This window comes from Ochotona curzoniae, unplaced genomic scaffold (assembly GCF_017591425.1).
Source record: "Ochotona curzoniae isolate NIBS_2020 unplaced genomic scaffold, NIBS_Ocur_1.0 contig_883, whole genome shotgun sequence".
NCBI lineage: Eukaryota > Metazoa > Chordata > Mammalia > Lagomorpha > Ochotonidae > Ochotona > Ochotona curzoniae.
Window position 1 is genome coordinate 31927073 of NW_024466599.1, and position 16168 is coordinate 31943240.

Here is a 16168-nt window from a genome sequence, read left to right on the forward strand (position 1 = left end):
CTTCAAAGATGGTATGAGATTATTTTTATCAAAGACTTTCTTGAGTCATCCTTTGATAACAATGTCTTCATATTAAAGGGAGGAATATGATATTGAAAGTTTCTGTTGACTTCTGTCATTTTACATCTCTTCCGTGGTGACCTTTTTCATTGGGCATTTATTTGCTGTGGAAGAATACTTTTCCCCCTTTTTTATTTCAGTGTATGTGAAAGGCAAAGGACTTTAGATGAATCTGTATATTAAAAGTTCTTTGCTTTAAAAGGAAGCCATTATTTACATATTATAAACATTAGGTCACAATGAAGCCAAGCATGCCATAAAATATTGTGCACATTTTTACATTTATATATCCATTTATGCCTGTGAGTAAATTACAGAGTTTGTATTCACTCTTATTTTGTTGGGCTGTTATATTAAGCTAGGAGGTCCTGCAGCCTAAACGGAGAGTTAATATACATCTATTTAAAGTAAGAAAACAGGTTTAAAGTGTATGCATTAAAGAAAAACTTAAAAGTATATAAGACTCTTGCTGTGCCATAGGAATTTAAAATAGGTTAACAATATTAGTGTAATTTAAGATAGGCACTCACATTTATCTCGGGACTACAGTGTGTGTGTGTGTGTATGTGTGTGTACACTCTAAGCTTTGTTTCTAAAGTTTTTTTTAAGGAAGATTTGCTTCTGATCTCAGACTTACAGATTAATACATCTCAATGTTTCTTTCATATCTTTTTCACAAGGAAGGTCCCCAGAGCAATTTGATAATCATCCTTTGCTTACACCATTGCTTTTTATTTTGTTATCTCTATATAGTTCAGGAACTTTAAATAGGTCTCTCTGAGGAGTAACCGCAGCTTTGTAAGTGGCAATCAATTAAATTAAATTGGCATCCTCACCTCTCCCAGTGAAGTAGGGAGTGGGCCTCCTGGCAAGGAAGCGGCCCATTGCAGGCTGTTCATGGCCATTGCCATGGCTGGGGAGGCAGCCCTCACTGAGGGGGGAGACAGCCCTCACTGAGCGGGGAGACAGCCCTCACTGAGGGGGGAGGCAGCCCTCACTGAGGGGGGAGACAGCCCTCACTGAGGGGGGGGACAGCCCTCACTGAGGGGGGAGGCAGCCCTCACTGACGGGGGGGACAGCCCTCACTGAGGGGGGAGGCAGCCCTCACTAAGGGGGGGAGGAGAAACTTGGGACCTCTTCATCATCACCCGCATGCCCAACCCACTGGGATCCTCGAGTGATTCCCAAAAATATTTGCAAGACCAGGATTTTTCACGGAGGTAGGGTACTATGAAAACACATCTTACACACACACACACAAAAAACACTGTCAAAACCTTGTGGGTCACATACTGCACACACTTTAACTCCCCACCAGCATGCCTTCCAAGTCAATTGCAGAGAACACTCCATTTTGTGGCAGATTTGCATGATTCACCTTGAATCTGTGTGACTGACTTACATAATTTACAGTAGAAAATTTCCAAGCTATGAATAGATGAACATACAGACTGTCCTGGAATCTCTAGCAGCTCCCATCTTGCTTCTGTTAAACCCTGAGCCACACTTCCCCTCTATGTGAAGCATAGCTCCACACAGCAGCCCTCCTGTGGATGGCTGTGGCTCACCCTCAGCCCAGAGGACAAGGCATGACCCTAGCATAGTTGGTACTTGCTCATTCTTTGTCACCTGACTAACATGGAGGTGGGCGCAGAGGGGCCTGCACCAAGCTACAGGATTGCAAATGGGACTGGAGTGAGGGTGGGGTTGTAGAGACCTTTTTTTAGACTCCTCTTGGAATGACTGATGCCCAAGGCTGCCAGATGTTCTAGTGTAATGCACAAAGGGCCCATGGTCAGAGGGGGAAACCCAGGTTGTAGGTGGACACACCAATGTACCAAAAACACCAGCCAAGAATTTCACCTGCCTTGGAGGTCTGGGGAAGCAGGGCACTTGTACTCCTTGGGCCACCACCCAGATAGTTCACAGGAGGGGTAGTAGTATGTGGACCTGGCGAGCACATCAGCTATTCCACATCCTCTGCTGGTGGGCCTGGCAGGGTTCCCACTACATGAGGGTTGCCAGAGGGAAAACTGGCCTTGTCTTCTTAGTTCACACAGCTGTCTGTCCTGCTTCCAGAGACCCAGGTGAAAGCCATGATCCCAGAGCATGGTAACCCTCAAGAGTTTGCTACCTCACAATTTGAGCTGGCTTTAATGTTCTCTGGAGCCCAGACAACACCACTGTGGTTCTGCATAGTGCCACAAGAGACACACAAGGAAACTCTGGGGGCCTGCAATGGTACACCCTGAATTCTTAGTGATTTAGCATGACATAGTATGAGTTCCTAAAGTACTTGGCAGCAGTTCTTTGGCCAGCTGCTTTAGTGTCTCAAGGTAAAGGGCAATGAGTGGACAAAGAAAAATCGAATACCAATCCCAAGTCTGCTCTTACCAACCACCACCTCGCTCAGAGCTTGAGTTTTCTCACTTGTAAAAAGATAGGATGAATTACACCTGCTTGTGGGCCGCCATAAAACATTCATCTGTCTCAAATATCCACATGCATACATGCCTATCAAATGCCTTGCACACAGGAGGTGTCCCACAGGGACAGCTGTTTCTTTTATTGAAAGAGAGAGAGGTTGGGGAGAGAAGGAGAGAGATCTTCCATCTGCAGGTTCACTCCCTGAATAGCCGTAACAGCCAGAGCAAGGTCAAGACAAGGCCGAGAGCTGAGAACTCCATCCAGACCTCCAATGTGGGTAGCAGGGATCCATCTCCCTGAGCCGTCACCCATTGCCTCTCATGTTGCACATTTGCAGGAAACTGGAGTTGGGAGCAGAGGAGCCAAGATTTGAGCCCAGACACTGATAGGACATTTAGGCATCCTAACCACTGTGCCAAACACCTGCCCTCCCTCCACCACCACCCCCTGCCTTTTCCATTTTTATAATGAAATCATAAACAAAAGGAAACAGTCTTCCTCCACCACATGGAAAGCTTGTAGTCACCAGAGTGAGTTCCCAGCTTGGCCAAATCCCAAAGCGACTCTAGGTTCTCAGCCAAGTGCCTATAGAGTTGATACAAAGAACCCCCAATTTCAGCAAGAATATTTGTCACCTGTCCCAGATGGAAGCCTCTCTGCCAGTGGGTCTAAAGACACTGTGAAAGCAGTTGGCTCCTGCCAGATGCTGCAAGGGATTCTCAAGCAAACTTACAAGATAAAAAGCAAAGAATAGATATTGAGGAGGAATGAAGTCAGCAGGTTTTACTCCTCCCAACCATTTCCCCTTTGCAGAGCGCCTTCCTGTGGCCATTTGGAGAGTGAATCAGCAGATGGAAGATCTCTGTATGTGTGTCTCTCCTTCTCTCAGTAACTCTGAATTTCAAATAAAAATAAAGCTTTAAAAAAAAAATCACAGGTGAAGAAATTAGATTGGAGTAAGGGAGAACCTGAAAGGCACATGGCTCATCAGCAAGGCCTGGTAGACTGACTTCCATCTTGGGAGATTTGCCCTGCCAGAATGAGGCTCTCACCAGGCTGCGCAGGCTCAATGGCTACCAGGTGGACAATGGACAAGAAGGGCTGGGGCCCTTCTCCACTGCAACTGCTGCTTTCCGCAGTAAGCTAGGCATGGTGGGACACAGCAGTTCACCAATAACCAGAGGAGGATTCTGTGGGTTTCTGACCCTACCAGCAGATGGGAGCTCAAGCATACTTCAGCACCATCTCAGTGCACCGACTGTGCCAGCCTCACAAGGTAGACTGAGAAGAGGGAAGAGAGTGGGTTTTCAGCAGTAGTCATTTGGCAAGCATGTGCTGAGTGTCTCTCAGACACCAGACATTGTGCTTGGGTCTGGGGTAAGACATGACCTGCCTGTGAAGGATCATGGGTTAGTGAGCAGTGACCTAACAGTGTGCCAAGGCACGACAGAGGTGCAGGCAACCTATAGAGACAGGGAAGGGAAGTGGCTCACTGGAGGACAAAGCACAGTGTGGATTCAGAAGCAAGCACAGGGTATGTAATTGCGGTGCCTAGGAACCAGTAAGAGCTCGCAGGGCAGACAAAGCATGGGAGGTGAAAGAGGCATTCCACTCTAAAGCATCGTTCATATGTTTGAAGACACAGGGATACAAGACAGAATAGCCTGGGGGCTCGAATTGGTTTGGTTTCAATAGAGCGAAAGGAAGCACCACAGAACAGCCAGAGAGGGCTACATATGGGGGCTTGGGTCAGGCCCTACGTGGCTTTGCCAGCCATCCCTAGAAGATGAGTCTATGTCAGTGGCTTTCAAATGTTGTGTAAATGGTAGAGCCCTTTAGTCAAAAACATGATCAGTCAGCACCCCCATCGTAAAACTGATCAAAGAGAATTAAATTAGAATTAAATTTGTTGTGAGAAGACAACCAATGCTTCCTGGATCTCGGTTTCTCTTGTGTGGGCAATTTAGACCACCGTGCAAAAAGCATCTGCAATAGGTGAGAGTGATGCAGTGGAGGAGGTGGGTGAGGCATTGAAAGGTTTTCCAAGATGATGCTGTGCTTCCCAGGTCTCCAGTTTCATTTTAAAGTTGATGGATACGAAACTGTTCGATACGCAGCGAGTTCTCAGTGCATGTGTGCGTGTGTGTGTGTTGTGCCCCAGGAAAGGTAGTGTATTGAGTGCCATTGGAAAGAAGATGAATGAAGATATTTTCAGAATATCCATGTGCAGAGCCTAGTAGGCACTTGCAAATATGTGTGGGGCCCTCAAAGTCATAGACCTGTTTGTCGTGGGTATAGCTGATGCCATGGACTTCAGTGTGTGCCTGGAATTATCTAGATCATGAAAAAAATAGGCAGAGCCCTGGGGGACCCCTGACAATGAAGGAGCAGGAGAGGGAAGAGAGGCCAAGGAAAGAAAGAGCACATGAGAAGCCAGAGGAGGCTGCATCTTAGAAACCAGGTGATTTTTTTTTAACAAATAAATAAAACCAGGAAATAAGCATAAACTTAAGCATGCAATCGATATTTAATAGTTGGTTGCCTGGAAATGAAAAAGAGATGAAGGCATTTCAGTGGCATAACATATTCCTTTTAAAATAAATCAGAAGCATGCTTGTTTTTCTTGCAGAAATACACACCCTTAATATAAGAGAATAGTCTCACAAATTAACAGCCACAAGCTCCCCACGTAAACAGTGTCACTGCTTGGTGGAACTTTTCTCTCCTGTCTCGTGTGGGGCGGGGGCTAAGGGAAAGGAGGGAAAGAATTTTCTCAAATTTCTGCTCATGCATCAACATTTTACATTCAATTGAGTGTTCATTTTGAGTTTAAAATGATTCTGTGATTGAATGCTTAGAAAGTTGTGCTTTGGTTAATTTGAAAATAATGGTTTTTTTTCCTAAAGTGATGGGATAATTTGAAATCCATATTCCTTTTCCTGTTTTGATTTTTGCAGCCTAAATTCTAAGACTGCTCCTCTGAGTGTCCTGCTACACCCATGAAGTGTGCTGTGACCCAGGCCACACTGAGGGCTTCTAGATCTAACCCCCCACCCCCACCAAACAGAGAGAGCCAGACACTGGCGTTCAAGGGGACTCAGTGGATGTTTGCTGACTGAATGAACAATAGACTGTTGTTCCTTCTAAATATCAACCCATTTCTCCACGGTGTGCCTGTATTCGACCAATAAAAAACTCACTACAGAGTAATTAAAAATGAAATCTAATGCCCCCTCTTTCCCTATCTCGAAGATATAGGGTTGTGCCCTCTGCAATGTCTTCTCCCACCTCATCTCCAGCAGCAAAACTCTATAAAAGCTTTCTGGAAAAACATCTTTTCATAAGAATAAGCAGGACAACACGGCCTTCAACTTCGCAAAGACTTTTGAGATCATTCAATGCCTGGATTTAGTTGACTCTCTCAACAAATATTGACCGAGTGCCTACTACATGCTAGGCACGGAGAAAATGCAGTGAACACGACGTTAGAGGATGCGGTTGTCATGGAGAGAACAGGCAATAAGAAACAGGGATATAAAGTGTGTCAGCACTGATGAGTGCTAAGAACAAAATAAAGCAGGGAAGGGGGTAGAGACCTTGAGGGAGGGGGGCTGCTGTGCTAGATGAGGTAGTGAGGCAGAGGGGAAGTGAGACCTGAAGGAGGAAGGAGGGCTCTGGGCAGGGGGCACTGACAGAGGCTTTAGTCATAGTCCCCTTGTAGCTCATCCCAGCCTTCCCATGGGTGGGATGTCGGGAACTCATGTCTTAACAAATGCAAACGCTGGAACTGCCAGGATGCTTGCAGCCCCACCAATGGCACAATACTTAGCCTAGGTACAGACTGTAAAACCAGCTCTTCCGTTACAACTGTAAAACAATCCTTGTAGGGGACTTGAAAACAACTCCCATTATTCAAACATCCAGAATAGCAACCAGCTCTTACAAGTGATGGAAGTGACCTGCTAGTCTGTCTCTCTTTCTCTCTCTTTTTTTTTTCTCTTAATGGAAACTCTTGCTGTCCTGCTGAGATCACATATTATATCTAGTTTCACATAAAAATGAATTTTTGCTGCTAAGTTTGAAAGCTGCCTGAAAATAGCAATTAATAATGGAGGCCCTGACAGAATCTTTAAGTATAGTGGCATGATTGGTGCTGCTATAATTATGTGCCTGAGAGTGTACGTGTCTATGTAAACACAGTGTGAGAACATGCTGATGGCCAGGACGGTGTATCCATGTATGTTCTTACAGGTGAGAGAGAGAAGCTTGATAGAATTCTTATAGCATTGTGAATTTGTGTGAGTTTTTCTAATCTTATTTCTGCATGACATTGTTTTCAAATTATTTTCACTTTCATCATCTAATTAGATCCTCATGACTTCCTGGAGAGGGAAAAAAAGGCAGAGAGGGCTTTGTTCTCCCATTTGGCAGATGAGAACACTGAATCAGTGAGGCTGAGCTCAAAGGTTCTGTCGACAGAAATGCAAAGATGAGACTGTCACCTCCAAGGCCCATTCAGTCCTAGAGTTCTCTGTTTCCTTCTGATTGTCCTGTGGGGACACACAGCTATTTATTTGGAGATTCCTTTTAAGTGCAGAATCCTTCCCATCACATAGTTCCTCCTTCCCTGCAGCTGTAGTCATTCAGAACATGCAAAACCTACATTATGAGGTTGCTGGGAAGGAAGTTGAGAGGACTGAAAATAGGATTAATTGCACACCTAGCACTGGGGTAGTGATCGTCATTATCATCAGCACCAATGGAGAAGACAGTGTGGCCCAGTGGAAGAGCATCAGTATAGGAGTCAGGTGGATGAGCGTCTGATGAATGACCAATTGCATCATCCTCGCCAGTTATTTGGACCCCTTGAACATCCTGTAATATGGAGCAGATAGTACCTACCATAGAGGGTGGTTTGAAGACTAAAGGAGCTGGAGTAGACATGAATGCCTAGCTGTGTGGAAATGGGTGGCAGGTGTGAATGATAAACCACCTTTCGTAAGAAACCAAGCTGTTTTCATGATTCTCTCAAGATTTATGGTGGCATTTCAAAAGGGGAAGTATAACCTTGAAATTAACAGACGCATATAGCCATCTCAAAAAGAAAACAGGAAGAAAAGAAGGTTCTGAAGTTTGCCCACTGTGTGCACACCAGGGAGGGAGAGTCCACAGGCACCCTGTAGATGCCAAATGTTTGTTGTAGAGTTTCTATCGAAAGGTCTTCTGCAATCTGCCATACGGTTTCTTCAAGCCCTCCAAGTCTCCCCACCACAACAATCTCATACAACTGTGTGGTTCATTTAGAAAAACCTGTTTACACTCATTCTGCCACTTTCTTTGAAAAGCAATCATTTGAGTACTGTGAGGAGCTGCTTTGCTATAGCGCTGACAATTATGAAGGACTGAATGAAGTCAGGTACCAAATCCCATAACCTTGCCTGTGACCGCAGGGTCATGGATAAGGCTGGTGGCGGGACTGAGATGTAAAAGCTCTCCACCAAGGATGGTGACTCCTTGTCTCTAGGGAGGATTTCTTGATAGTGCATTTTCAGGACACAATAAACACTTAGAAGTGCATCTGTTGCCACCTGCTCTGGAGCTGTGTTGTAGATGTGTGGGTAGGTGCTAAGGAAACACAAGGTGAGTGGCATTACCCTGAACCAGTTGCTCTAAAATCTAGCCCATGGTTATCACCCAACGTCCCATCACACTTTGTTTCTTATATGTGTTGTTTGAAAAGGATTAAACACAGTATCTGGCAATTTGAATGTGAAATATATATTTTTTTCTGATTGGCTGGATCTCTAGCCTTGAAATCATTCTTCCTGTGAATTCCTATCCTGTGTGGATTTCTCAAGAACAATTGAGTTTTTCTACCTGAGAACAGAAAATTCAGTGCTTTGACCAGTTGCTGTTATGTTTGGTTGCCTTCCAGTGTTAAAATGTGTGAATTTCCTTTTGTATGTTCCAGGGGAAAGCAATGGTATTCGCTCCGTGCCGTGGGAATACTTTAAACCAGTTTTGCAATCTAGCTGAAAAAGCTGGTTTCTCTCTCCAAAGACATGAAAATTATGATGAACACATTTCAAACTTGCACTCCAAGGTTAGTTTTCTGCTTGTGTTAGATAACACTTTAATCCACATTGCATTTTGAAGAGATCATGGTCTTTTTGGCAGGTAACCTAAATATTTGATTAAAGTCCTCCTTAGGTGTGTGGTTTGTGAACAGCTATTTGTATCTGATTATTTTGTGTGGTAAAGCCATCTTTTATCTTTGTATGTCTAGTAGGATTTCTACAGAAGCCATTTCTGTTTACTCCTTTCTGCAAAACAAACTAATCTTTTCATTCATAATAGACCAATTTGTAGGGAGCAAGGGGAGGTGGCATCGAATGAATGATCAGCACGCATTTATGTTTTAATGAAAAACATTGGGCTGTTAAGTAGGTTAAATGCTTAGCAGCAAGGAAATAAATAGAAAATGAATGTCTAATTGTATCATGTTGGACTATAAATCTTTATCTCTGCTTGCTTTACAACTGGGTCAGTTGACAGTTTGAGACTGTCAAATCTCATACAGAATTTTCCCAGTTGTAGGGTTATACATTAGATCAAGGCACTACAAGATTTGGGTCAAAAGCACTTATTGGAGAGTGATTTCTAAGCCTGCTTACATAAAGCAATGTTATCAGCCTCTTATTATTTATAGGTATGGGACAATATAGGGCAGTGAGAGGCAAGTGTTCCATAGAAAACTTTTCAGGGTTTTCATACTTGCTAATACGTGTCATAGAGACAAGCATTACTGCCATAACTGTGTGCTTGAAGGAAATCTTCCCTTTGCTGATCTAGTCTGACTTTGGTAAGAAGACTTTGACCAGCCAAGATTTCTCAAGTTGTGATGGCAGAAAAAGGGACAATGTGAATAGCATTCTTTGTCACCCTGGGCTCTAATATAATGTAGAAGTGCACTGACTTCAAAAATCAGGTGCAAAACAGATCTGATCTTCCAAGCAAGAGAACGGAAGTTGTCACTTTCTGGAAATGGGTTCACTGCTGCTGTGGGTCTCAGGGATTGTAGCCTCTGGTGGGGTTGAGGAGTGGGGCTGTAGAGGATTAGAAAGAGTTGAACAATTCTCTCCCTGGGGAGACGTGCTCCCCATCTGGTGATAGAGACCCTCAGTCACCCTGTCAACTGCCCCACCTTGAACCAAAGCAATGGTGCTGCGGGCTTCACTTGGAGTGGGAAGGGGTTCTCCTGTCCCCCTGAGCTTCTTGGCCTGGGGGGCTAAGGTGGCTTTCACCCCAGAGTCACGTTAGAGCTACAGGGATCCATCAATGGCTGCTCCAATGTCACAGTGCATACTCTTCCCCCTAGAACAGCAAATGCTTTTAGTTTCCCAGGGACAGCTTAGGAGCGCCAAGGCAGGAGTTTTCCCTGCTGCAGAGAAGTTCAGTGCTGAGCCTCTGCCTCCTGCACCAAGATCTGGGTGTCCCAGGTCATGCAAGGCAGTCAAGGGGTCCATGCCAACCTGCCCTTTGTCTAGAACTTTAGAGGGTCCACACGTAGGGGTATGCGTTTGGAGGGTGGAGGGAGGAGCAGCTACTTCTCTCCAACCCTGCTAGCACAGCACATCCCATATACCCTTTAACACATGCCCCATGTATTTCTATTTACAGGGCACCATACCCAGTTAGTATTCCATTAACAACCACTGTCTGGCTGATGGGTCTCATAAAAATAAATATCAAGTGGCTTTAGTGTTTCTCTCTGCAAAATCACTTAAAGGGCAAATGCCACAACTTGCTGACATACTCTAAAAAACCCATCCCCTGCTCCCTTGTTATTACCATGGGTGAGTTTCATTTCATTCTCAGGAAGTAGAGCTCTCCAGGGATATTCCACAAATTTGGAATGCCTTGGGTAACATGCATACATGGCTGCCCATGACATACACAATGAGAGGTATGTCTGCTGCTAGGGAGGGGGGAAAAAGCCTCTGGCCCCATCCGTGCTTGCTCCAATGCAGGGAAAACCGGGAACAGGTTAGACAAGGCCAAGTACCATGACCTAGCTGCAGCATGCACAGGGGCGGGGGTGGTGGTGGTTGTTGCTCTTTGCAAGAGGAGGATCGCTTCCCAGAGGCAAGGCAGGGAGCCGGGACTGGGCTGGCTGGTAAGGAGCGATTCGTCTAACAGGTGTGGGAATACGGACCCAAAGCAGTAGCTGTGTCCTTTCTGTCGCTCCTGCCTGCCCTTACTGTCCCACCAGCCGGGACTAGAGCTGCCAGGCGGCGCTGACTGGAACTTCCACCCCCGGCGCCTTTTGTTGGCCGCGTACTAACTAGCAAGAGCTTAAAAGTTTTCCATCTTGAGCGGCAATCAGCTTTCTTTCCCCCTCCATCTCTGGCCAAAGCCCCGTGGTCCCTAGGACGCGCCTGCTCCCCCACGCAGGAGCAGCGATTTCCTTGGGGCTGCGTGTTATCCTCTTAGCCCTACTGTGTTGGAATAGAGTGTAACCAGCTGGAGGACTGTAAGACGCCTGATAATGCCGCTCTTTTCCGCAGTCCTGTCTTAATCTTGTTACACAAATGGTTGTGAAGAGATTCATGAATTTTAATTTTGCCCTCTGCATTAGTGCCTCCCGTCACTCATACACAGCTGCCTTCTGTGCCGAGTTTTCACCCTCCTCTTACAACAGGGGGAAAAAATTAGTTACGATCTTGGCAGTAGTGCAAGGTAAAAAAAAAAAAAAAGGAAAAAAAAACTACAGATTTAGGCAACCACCCATGAAGCTGATTAACAGTCACTGATCAGGAGGAACGGCTTTGCCTCTTAAACTTTTCACCTCTCATTGTTAACTGTGAAATTTTATTTCCGTTAAAAAGCAAGCCTGTAATCAAAACGGTGCCATTCTGCACTTTTCTGCCAGTGCTTTTGTGCGAACGGTGCCCATCACCAACGCCACTACAGTTCCCAGGAACCGGGCGGCCAGAGGTGCAGGGTGTTTTTCAAGCGTCGCCTTTCTGTTCACCCAGGCAAGGCGCAGAAAAAATAACAACCCCTCTGCTCCCCCTCCCGACCCCCTCCGTCTACCCATCAGGCTGCGACTCCAACGACTTGGCCCCACCACCGTACTGTTGGAAACCTTCAGGATGTTAAGATAGCGATTGTTGGAGCAAAGGAGTGAATGTGACTTTGCGATTTTACAGCCGGCTTGAAATGAGAGTGGACAAAACCACTCCCTGTTTGGCCAAATATTCTTTGAAAATTTAATTTTTATTTGCCATGGGTAGTTTCTTCTTACCCTCCCCTCGCCCCCCACCCCCGCCAGCCCGTCTAACTTTCGCAAAATCACCCCAATGCTTTTTTTTTTTTTTTTGTACTTAGGAAAATAGGCTAGGGCTCGCTTGTGGAAGGCGGTACATTGTGTTAAAGCCACGGCCATATAGCACTTCTGCTTATCTATTCAAAATGCCACATTACAAGTGGCTGGTGCTTATAATCTGTGTGGTGTGCTGTTGATAATTGTGGATACTGTAAAGGGTAAACAGTCTGAACTCCACTCCCGCTGGTGCTGCTCGAACCGTAGCGGGGCTGAGTGAGTGTGTTACATCCAATTATGAAGTAAAGCATAATGCTACTAATAACAGCTATATAATTTAGCGCGGTCCTCAAAGACCCTGTTTTAACCCATGAAATTGAAAAATTGTTTTAGTCACAATTTGCTTTTTGTTCTTTTTTTTTTTCAAGGTGCCTTTTTTTTTATTCCTTGAAATTATAATTATTAATTGAGCAAACAAGTACAGCCTGGGTAAATGGACTTTATTCTGAAACCTCATAACATCCCCCCTCATTGAAGCAAGCTTTGTGTGTGTTTAAGTACCCTCACAGAACAGACTCGCTGGATCCACAAACCCCTGTCAGCTCCTCCCAAGTCATAGTGCTTTAGTTTTTGTTTTGTTTTTGCTTTTGTTTGGGAGCTTGTCGTTTCTGCTCCATTGCAAGAAGGGCTCACAGTCAAGTTGGGGCTGCCTCCCCCTCAACGACCCCCCACCTTACTGCACCCCTTCTAGCCCCTGCTTTGGCCTCCAGAGGTCAGCACAGAATTCAAGTCAAAAGTGATTCTAACCCATATTTGCAGAATTATTTATCCCACATAGAACCTCAGGGACTTTTCTAAAGAGCTCTTTTGAGTCTCTGTATATTAGTGCATTGCGAGTGAGGGGGTCAGCTGATTCACGCTGAGTAATCAACTTTCCCTGATCCCCAAGTCTCCAAGGAAAGAATTTAGCCAGCTTGGGCCCTCTTCACCCCCCCCCCGGAAAGATTTCTATGCGCTCCCTCTATCACTAGGGCAACTGACAATAAAGGCGTTTACAGTCGGCAGGTTCTGGTTGGTAGTTACAGATTGGGAAGTTTGTGATTTTTCTAGGCACTGGAAAAAACAAATCTTATTAAAGAGTGATGTTGAGGGACCATGTGTTTAAAGTTGGGTGGCAACAAAAATCCCATGCAGATCTTTCTAAATAGACAAGTCATCTTCTGTGAACAGAACAAACTCGATGGAAGGAAACGGAAGTCTTTGCCGTGATTGTCTCACGCTCAGGGAAGCACATTAGAAAGCGAAGTCTGGATTGGTTGTGTCTTCTCTGGCAGACAAGAAAACACAGGCTTATGACTCCTGTCCTTAACAGTGAGGGCATGTCAGAGTTTGGGAATAGGATTTAGAAAAAAAAAAAATGTAATTTGTGAAGATTCAGGTTAACATGCCCCAGACACACCAATCCAAGTGTGATGTTGGAGCCGTTTATGTGGCTTTAGCGTAGGATGAGCATGAAGGAATGTTGGACTGATCTGAAACAATAAAGGGACTGGTTCCACGTCTAATTAAAATAAATATTTATCTGTTTTTTTTAAAAAAAAGTGAATTAGTCATTGGCTCAGAAACACCTTTGTCAAGAACATTACTTTTTATCTTAATAAGTGGCAAAATGACTGCCAGAATAAACATAAATATATGACTGTCAGAATTATGACTGGCTAAGCAAGGAAGTGTGCTTTTTATCGAGGAAGACTAACAAAATTTCACATGGGCAGTATCAAATACTGCTGCTGCAGTTGTTAGAATATGTCCCCTTCCTCGGGGGGAAAGAATTGGTGAATTCTTTGTCACTGATATTAAAACCCTCAAAGAACACCCAGAGAGCCTCAGAAATGGCCTAGGCCCCCTCAGCCTGTCCCTGTGCCCTGGGGTTGTGTCCAGATGCCAGCCCATGGTGCTCAGGGGACAGGGTGTGGGCAGGGATGATCCAAGAGAAGGGACCAACAGAAACTCTTATGCCGAACGGCTGACGTAAGGACCAGAAGCAAGCCCCAGCTCTCCCTTTAGTCCAGAAGCTCACAGTTCCTAGAGGTTGCAAACACAGTTTTGGGAATTACAAACACCCTCACCTAACACAATCCTACTGTACACTTGTTATGACAATGCTACTGAAGAAGACTTTGACTTGCATTTGTGTGTGTGGTTATTTTCCGCAAATGATACATGTGGGTAAAAAGTCATCTTCATATTCAGCAGTAAGATCAACTGGTAAAAATTGCTAGTTTGAGTTCCCTTTATCTTGTTCTCCTGTTATTGTTTTCAGCTGAAAAAGGAAAACCCAGACCTATACGAAGAAAACCTTCATTACCCTCTGCTGCTCAGCCTAACCAAATGCTGATAGAAGATCGAGCTGCTCAGAAGAGCAAGGAAACCACGAGTAACTGGGGCAAATTCTCACAAAAACCCAAATGTGCGCCAGGTCCCATGTGCAGCAAGCCCCCAGTGACCGGAGATCACCAGGGTCCCAGGGCCCAGCCCACACTGCCTCCCAGACATTCCACGGTGGGTTAGGGGCTCCCCTGTCCTCACTGGCCACCTTCTCTGGCCCTGCCTACATGCCCCAGCTCCCTGCCTTCTCTTTCTACATTTTGCTGGCTGCCCTTCCTGTACCACACCCCTTTTGGTATCCAAGTCTGAAGACACAGCCTGTGTGAGATCTGAATTTGACTCATGAGCAAACTAAATGTTGTCCTGAGAGATAGAATTTCTTTTGGTGACTCCTAATTCCACTTAAAAAAAGGGGGGGGGGGTGGGGCGGAGGGATAGAAGAGTGAGAGAGGAGTCTTTGTTCTCTTCTGATGGTGGTAATTTTTAATCAGTAAACACATAAACACCATGATTTCTTCCTGGTTAAAAAAATAATAATAATAAAGCACATCTCTCCAATCTTCCTCCTAATTGTTAATAATTAATTGTATTAAAACTGCCATCTCTTTCTCCCTTTCTCTTGTTGGTTTTTTTCCCCTGCTTTTCAACAGGATGCTTTTTTCCCTATAGATGTATAAGAAACGACTACATCAGCCCAAAGCCTCATAAACTGACCGTTTGTCCTCTGGACACAATAGCGTGGCCAGCCCTCTGCTCCTCCTCTCCAATTATGTGTGATTAGTCTCAGTGTGCTGTGTCAAGGAGGGGGAGTGTGCTGAGTGCTTATTATCTGTTTAGGTACAAGAAGAGCACATTTAGGCTCTGACTATGAATGAAAAGTGAGCCTTTATCAGGGCTTAAATCTAACTGCTGCTGTTCTGCCGGCCTCTTGCAAAACAGGTCCTTTCCAGAGAAATTTTGGATAAATGGTTGATCCACTAGATCTCAACCAGGGGGAGTTTTAGAAAAACAACAACTCAATCACTCAATTATCTTATTTAAAATAAGTATATACTGTTAGATGTCATGATTCAAGTATGTAGTATACATTTCAGAGGTGCTACCTGGGATGAAGAGGGAGCCACTTTTCTGCAGGAAACCCAAGACTATCCTTGCCTGGTACACCCAATGAGAGGCTGTAATGCCTTTTGTGGAAATGCAGCTGTTTATCTGGGAGGAATCATGTGTGCCCACTTTAGTAGTATTGTCGTCAGCAGGTTAGCCATGTATCCTCAAAGCCTTAGTCAGGCAAAGCACCCATTTGGCATGATGCAATTAAAGTGATAGGTGGAGCGGGCGCATCCTTTGCATGTTAAACAAACTTAGCTGCCACACAAACAGTGACTCTCAAATGTCTTCTCTGCTCACTTCTATCATCAAACAAATTTTTCACCATCAGTTTGCATGTCCTTGTATTCACTACTTTTTCTGCTCCATTAGAGCACCTAGATGGATCTGGGAAGGCATAGGTCAAGTCGCAGTTAGATCATACATTTCTTTCTCACAAAAACTTGAATTGCAATGCCAAGTGATGGGCTAACATCACAATAACAGCAATTTATTCCTCTTTGGATAAAACAGCAGTCTATTCTCAGTGCTAGATAAAGACCAGGGCAATGCAAACCAGCCATTTAGCTGAGTAGTTCAGCTAGTGGCAGCTTTCCTTTGGTGACTGTATAGGTTGCATACTGGCTTCATATTTTCTTGTTTAAAAAAAAAATTAGAATTTGGAATGTTTTGAAAGGCTATACAAGTAGTTCTATTTATACTGGTAGAAACAGAAAAAAAAAAATCTTCTGTAAAACGACTTGCAACTAAATCTGCCAAAGAAAACTCATCCCTCTAGTAGCACCTAGGATATAGTCTATTTTTTCTTTTGAAATATAGAACAGCAGGATCATAAGAGTATTTTCTTGGTTCTCTCATGAA

The 16168-nt window shown here is 44.6% G+C and overlaps 1 protein-coding gene across 1 annotated transcript in view; it reads left to right on the forward strand.

Annotated features, from left to right (window-relative positions):
* The window catches only part of CAMKMT (calmodulin-lysine N-methyltransferase), a 368333-nt gene extending 353579 nt beyond the window's left edge, over positions 1–14754 (forward strand). Inside the window, exons 10-11 of the mRNA XM_040993199.1 lie at positions 8459–8590; positions 14136–14754. Of these exons, the coding sequence (XP_040849133.1) occupies positions 8459–8590; positions 14136–14210 (207 nt within the window). The 3' untranslated portion in view covers positions 14211–14754. The remainder of the gene's footprint in view (positions 1–8458; positions 8591–14135) is intronic.
* Positions 14755–16168: the final 1414 nt, after the last annotated feature.